The 6,636-nt window shown below is 49.5% G+C and overlaps 1 protein-coding gene across 1 annotated transcript in view; it reads left to right on the top strand.

Annotated features, from left to right (window-relative positions):
* The first annotated feature begins 6,229 nt into the window (after window positions 1-6,229).
* FGF9 (fibroblast growth factor 9) overlaps window positions 6,230-6,636 on the top strand; it is a 49,345-nt gene continuing 48,938 nt past the window's right edge. The window contains exon 1 of the mRNA XM_007942516.2: window positions 6,230-6,506. Within this exon, the coding sequence (XP_007940707.1) occupies window positions 6,230-6,506 (277 nt within the window). The remainder of the gene's footprint in view (window positions 6,507-6,636) is intronic.

Below are 6,636 nucleotides of genomic sequence, written 5' to 3' on the forward strand. Positions count from 1 at the left end.
ATATATATAAACAACTTCTAAGATCATGTTAAATTTTTAGGTTAATTAGGAAGAATTGACATATTTATGAAATTGGGATTTTCCACCCAAGAACATTGTATGCTTCAATTTGTGCAAGCCTTTTGTATCCCTAGAGAGCTTTACAAATATTTCTTGATGTAGATCTTACATATTTTTTTGTTAATTTTATTCCTAGGGATCTTATCTCTTTCTCTTTCCCCCCAAGTTTTTGCCTATCTTTAAGTTAGCCCTGACTCATGGTCTGGTGGCCTAGTGCCTAAGGCATTTGACTGCTAACCAGAAGGCTGGTGGTTCAAACCCACCAGCCGCTCCCCGGAAGGAAGGTTGGGCAATCTACTTCTGTAGCGATACCACCTCAGAAACCCAAGGAGGGGTCGCTATGAGTTGGATCAGATTCCACCGCAGTGGTTGCGTTTGCGCTTTTTTTTTTTTTTTTTTTTGCATGGTCACTCCATGCACAATGGGATCTGTTGGCTGATTTTTGGACTCAGGTCACCAGCCCTTTCTTCCTAGTCTATCTTAGTCTGTTAGCTCTACTGAAATCTGTTTAGCATCCTAGCAACATACAAGTCTCCAATTAACAGATGAGTTGTGGCTGTGCTGAAGTGCATTGGCTGGAAATGAAACAGGGTCTCCCACCCAGAAGGCAAGAATTCCACCACTAAACCACCAATACCCACTTCCTATTGTAATTGGGGTCTTCTCCTTCATTCTGTCTTTTAACTGGTTGTTTTTATATGTGTATACCAAATGAAACTCACTGCCATTGAGTCCATTCCGACTCATAGAGACTCCCATTGGGTTTCCAAGGGTGTCAATCTTTAAGGAAGCAGACTGCCTCATGTTTCTTCTAAGGAGTGGCTGGTAGGTTCAAACCACAGACCTTTTGGTTAGCAGCCAAATGCCTTAACCACTACACCATCAGAGTGCCTTTATATGTGTATATAAGCCATTTATTTATGGCATATGCTATTTATAAGTTTTAAAATTATGTGCCTGTTATAATAGAGGGCAGTATTTCACAATGGAGAGTCTAGGGTCAATGAACTTGACTCCACCATTTATTAGCACCGTGGCAACAGACATGTTACTTACTCTCTATAAGCCACTGTTTCCTCACTGTACAGTGGAGAAAACAATAGTACCTATATCATAAGGCAGATTTGAAGATTTTTAAAAAATCACTTAGTATTGTCTTTGGAACACAGTTAATAAATGTTGGCTACAAAAGTTCTGTGCTCTCACCACTGAAGCTCACACCTAGCCCATAGGGTCAGCCTGGGAACTGACTTCAACACCCAAACCACTTCCCCTTTGCCCTAAGTTCCTAGAAGTTTCCAAAGCAAAGCTCTTATGCATATCAATGTTAATAACAATACCCAGATTGAAAGGCTGTGGGGTGGGGGTGGAAAGTAGAAGAAATGAAGTGGGAAGGGAAGAGGTACAGTTATTTTTTGCTGTGGGAAAGACATGAAAAATTTCTGCAATGATTTGAAAGGAATCAACAATAACAACAAAACCAGTGGACACTGTAGGACACCTGTGTTAGTAAACAAAGCAGTGGAAGTGAACGGAGGATTTTTTTTTTCTTTTTTTCCCAAATGGCTACCTTGAATTTTTAGAGGACATTATAGTACACACACATACACACACACACAAACTCACTGTCATCAAGTCCATTCCAACTCATAGCGACCCGTTGGGTTTCCGAGGCTGTAAATCTTTGCAGAAGTAAGTTGCCTCATCTTCTTTCTGCAGAGTGGCTGGTGGGTTTGAACCGCTGCTGACTTTTTGGTTAGCAGCCAAATGCCTTACCTACTATGCCACCACAGCTCCTTAGGCTTGCATCATAGCTTGATCTTCATAGAAACTGACAGGGGCAGATGAGGAAGGGACCAACAACCACACAGGGAGTATAGGTGGGGGGGGACACTGTATTCCAGGTCTGCAGAATCCTATTCTAGGGCTCATTCACTTTCATGCTCCTCTTTCCTTGTCTCACGCTTATTCCCATCTGGGTCTCACTACAACATTGAAAGCAGAAAGGACAGATGACAGACTTTATAGAACACACAGGTAAGGGGAAAAAGGGAAAACCCAACCCAACCCAACTCACTGCCATTGAGTTGATTCTGACCCATAGCAAGCCCCATTGGGTTTCCAAGTCTGTAAATCTTTAAAGCAGACTGTCCCATCTTTCTTCCATGGAGTGGCTGGTGGGTTTGAACCACCAACCTTTTGGTTAGCAGTTAAATGCCTTAACCACTCCTCCACCAGAGCTCCTTAAGGAAAAACAAGAGGGATTCAAATGTGTTGAGAAGAGATAGTCTAAGAAACTTTTGGGATTAAAATCACCAATAATATTTGCTGACTAAGCCATAGGCAGAAATTTATGGAATTCTGTGAGGAATAGTATAAAGCAGGGACTGTATCTTGGGTGACTACTGAGTGCAGCCTGTTTCATGTGCTTTGTTTCTTTTAGTCCTTGCAACAAGCTTTCAAGCCAGGTGTTATTAACCCAGTTAAACTGTGTGCCTCTAGAACACAAGACCTAATCTTCTTGACATTTCTTATCTATTTACTCATTGCAGAATATTTGTAAAACATGCTAAAACCAACCAACAAACCCCAAAATCCACTGCCATGGAGTTAATTTCAACTCATAGTGACCCCCCATTGGGATTCCAAGGTGGTTAATCTTTATGGAAGTAGATTGCCCCATCTTCCTTCCTAGGAGCAGTTGGTGGATGTGAACCCACAACCTTCTGGTTAGCAGTGAACTGCCGCAGGCACTGTGCCACCAGAGCTCCTTAAAATATACCATAGGCCTACACATATGAGCTCATTGTTATGGCAGAGCTGTGGGGTGAGTGCAAGAGAAAAGTGATGTGGTCAGTGAAAGGAAGGACACTTTATTACCAAATGAGTAAAAATGAGCAAACAGAAGCAGGGGGCAATCTGATGGGCAAGTCAAAGGAGCAAGAAGGGAGCAAAAGCTTCTTGAAGCTAGAGTTAGGGATGCAGATGAAATGTGGGCCAAGCCAACTGCAGTGGAGAGAGGAGCCCAGAGGAGGCTGCCTCCATACCTGGGAAAGTGCCTCATCAGCGCCTTCGCCCTCTCCCATTGCTGCAGCACTTTTTAAAGTGACAGTCCCCAAGCTTGCAGAATTCTGAACCAGAAACGGTCTTTGCTCATTGGCTGATAGTCAATTCAGACCGAAAGAATGTGCTTGGAGACAGCTGGATGGAAAGTGTCCTAGTCTTGTCTTCAGTGGAAATATCCACATGCCGATCATCTTCAGTTACCCAACGCCTCCTTGTCTCGGTCTCTCTCCTATCAGTTTTTTTTTTTTTTTTTTTTTAAAGTAACCATCCCAGCGCATTGTGCCCAAGTGGTCTAGTAACGCCCTGCTTACCCCAGCGCTGAGGGCTGGCTGAGGGCTGGTGATTATTCCGAGCTATTCGGGTGGTTTATGAGAACTGACACTTCCTCCCCTGCTTCTTTTATCTGCTACTTAACAGTTAACGTTAAAAGCCCGTTGTGTACCACCGTGGTCGTGACTGTTGTAAATACCACGGGGCAGGGGACTTGTGCTACATTAAAAAAAAAAAAAAACGTTAGCAAGATGCACGCAGCAAGCAGCCTCGGACACCCAGTGACCCGAGACTGCGGCAAATGGGTGTGGGAGTGGAAAGTGGGCGAACTATCTCACCCCTCTCTCCTCCCACAGTCCCGGCCCCAAGCACGCCTTCCACCCAGGGGCGGGGGCGGGTAGGGGGAGAGGTCGCTCCAGGTCACCGGCACCACCAGCGCCCGCGAAATCTGCAAATTCATTGCTCCCTTTCATCTTCCGGCGAAACCCTCGCGTCCGCAGAGGAGACCGCTCCAGTGTCTCACTCCCAGCCTTTGGCTGGACTATCCTGGCGGATTCAACTTCTCCCCCTAAAAAGGCCCAGTTTCCTTTCCCACCGCAGGCATCCAGCCTCGGCTTTCGACTTGGCTTCTTGCTCTCACGTCCCCCGCAGTCTGGAGCTGCGCCCAATCTCCACAACTTCTATCCTCTTCACCCGACCACCGGGCAGTTTATAACACAATGTGAACAAAGAGGAGCCGAGAGCGAGGGGCTTACGGGTGGGCTGCGGGGTGCGTGGGCGCGTTGGGAGGGCGCCTCAATGCTCCGCGCTCGGCCGCCGCTAGGGGAGTCGGGGCGCGCGGGCAGTCGGCCGGAGCGCAGTGCGTGCCGCCGGGCTGGGCTTCGCGGCGGGCCCGGGCAGGGTCCCAGGCGTCTCAGGCTGCGGCTTTCTTTGTCCCGGTCTCTGGCTGCGCGCCGACTACCGCCGGCCGGGTGCAGAAACCCATCCCGCCACCGCCCCCAGCCCGCATGCTTCCACGGGCGGTCGGCCCCGCTGGGCAGAACAGGAAGGAGACGGCCGGCCAGCTCACCGCGGCTCCGGCGCCCGCAGCCACGCAACCTCCGCTGGGAACCGGGAAAGAGGCTGAGACGAGCCCTTTGCAGCCCGAGCCGAGGGAGGGCTCGCCCCAAACGGCGTGGCTTGTGGGGAGAGGGAGCCCCACTGAGCGTCCTCCACCCCCAACTCCCCGAAGACACACACCGGAGTCTGGGGGCGAGTGGAAGGCCGGGACCGAGGGAGTTCTCGCACCTCCGCCGCGGCCCGCGCCTCTGCGGGAGCCCGCGGCGGGGGCGGGACCTCAAAATAGCCCCAACGCCCAGTCCGGAGGAAGAAGCCCATCCCAGCGCCGGAACCAACCTCTGCGAGCGAGCGAGCGACAGTGAGACTGGGAGACTGGGCTGGGCTCACCCCCATCTGTCCTACCTGCAATACAGTTTGCGCTTCGGTGTGCCTGGCAGCAAAATGAAAGAGCAACTGCCAAGTCCATCCAAGCCCAGCAAACTAAACCTCCTCCCGCTTCGCGCTCTCCACTACACCGTATGCTATAATGCAAAGTCCACGTGAAAACTTGTTTCCCAATTTAAGCCCGAACCTCACCAATGTCCAGTTTACATCCCCACAGGGAGCCACAGTTTCTGTTACCCGTTTCAATTCTGCAGAAAAACTTTGAGTCTAGGAGACTCATGGTATTTGCTTCCTGCGTCCCTGTTCATCTCTTATTTGCGTTTTATTTTCGAAGTAAGTGTTCCGCAGTTATCCCGGTGAAGTGCCGCGCTTTGGCAATATCCACCCCGATTGCCGCAGAGCGGCGCGGCGCCTGCGGGGCTCGAGCTCCGGGCCGGGCGGACTGGCTGTGCTGCCGCAGGAGGTGTGGCGGGCGCTAGGACCGCGCGGAGGCTGGCGGCGGCAGCGGCGCTACCTTAAACCCAGCCCAATGCCGCTTCCTGCGCCACTCTGCGTGCAGGCGGGGGATGCGCAGGAGGAGCCGCTCCGCCCGAGTACAACACTCCCCGCGAGCCGGCGCGGGCAACACCTGTTCCACGCCAGCCAGGGCGGCACACGAGCTCCGGGACGCGGCTCTCTGCTCGCTGTTCTCCTCTCATTCTGAGCCAATGGACATCTGCGGATCCTCTGGAGAATTCTGGATATTAGCTTTGGACGTCTAAAGTTTTTTGTTTTCTTCCTTTTTGCTTTATTATCATTATTTTTTTTGGAGGGGGGACCGGGAGGGGAGATTTGCCTTCGCCTACAACGTGAGATTTTTTTTCCCCCTTGAAGGATTCATGCTGATGTCTGCAGATCTGTTGGAGAGTAAAAACAGCGCATGCCTTCCTGGAGTCAGGATCCGTAAATTCTGACGTAGTCCGTGCATCTTAAAAATCCCTATAATAACGCCTAGGTATTTAAGTTGCTATGGTCATTCTGATCTCAAACCAAATGGACAAACTACAGATTTTTTTCCTTATTACGGTTGGATGGGATGAAGACTTTACTGCCTGCTAAGAGCTGGGGATCTATCTATAGAGATACATAGATATGTTTATAAATATGTCAGTGTGTGAGTATAAAGTGGTGGTTTCTTAGACTATCAGTGGTTTGACCTTGAACCTGTGCCAGTGAAAACAGCATATTACGTTTATTTATGCATTTAATGGATTGAAGAAAAGAACCTTTTTTTTTTCTTCTTCTTCTGCAACTGCAGTGAGGGAGGGGAGTTGGATATACCTCGCTAATATCTCCTGGGTTTGACAACATCGTTACTGTTTATTCTTGGGCTCCAAAGCCGAGTCTTCGGATGGCTCCCTTAGGTGAAGTTGGGAACTATTTCGGTGTGCAGGATGCAGTACCGTTTGGGAATGTGCCCGTGTTGCCGGCGGACAGCCCGGTTTTGTTAAGTGACCACCTGGGTCAGTCCGAAGCAGGGGGGCTCCCCAGGGGACCCGCAGTCACGGACTTGGATCATTTAAAAGGGATTCTCAGGCGGAGGCAGCTATACTGCAGGACTGGATTTCACTTAGAAATCTTTCCCAATGGTACTATCCAGGGAACCAGGAAAGACCACAGCCGATTTGGTAGGTATATCGTTAACCCTTTAGTGTCCTTGCGATGAAATGTTGGGGTTATAACTGCCAAGAAGGTGGTGGCTGGGCGGGGGTCCTGAAGTCTCTCTTCCAGCTCAGGACAAAAAAAAAAAAAAAAAAA

Source organism: Orycteropus afer, unplaced genomic scaffold (genome assembly GCF_000298275.1).
Source record: "Orycteropus afer afer isolate SDZICR_OR568_19922 unplaced genomic scaffold, OryAfe1.0 scaffold00092, whole genome shotgun sequence".
NCBI lineage: Eukaryota > Metazoa > Chordata > Mammalia > Tubulidentata > Orycteropodidae > Orycteropus > Orycteropus afer.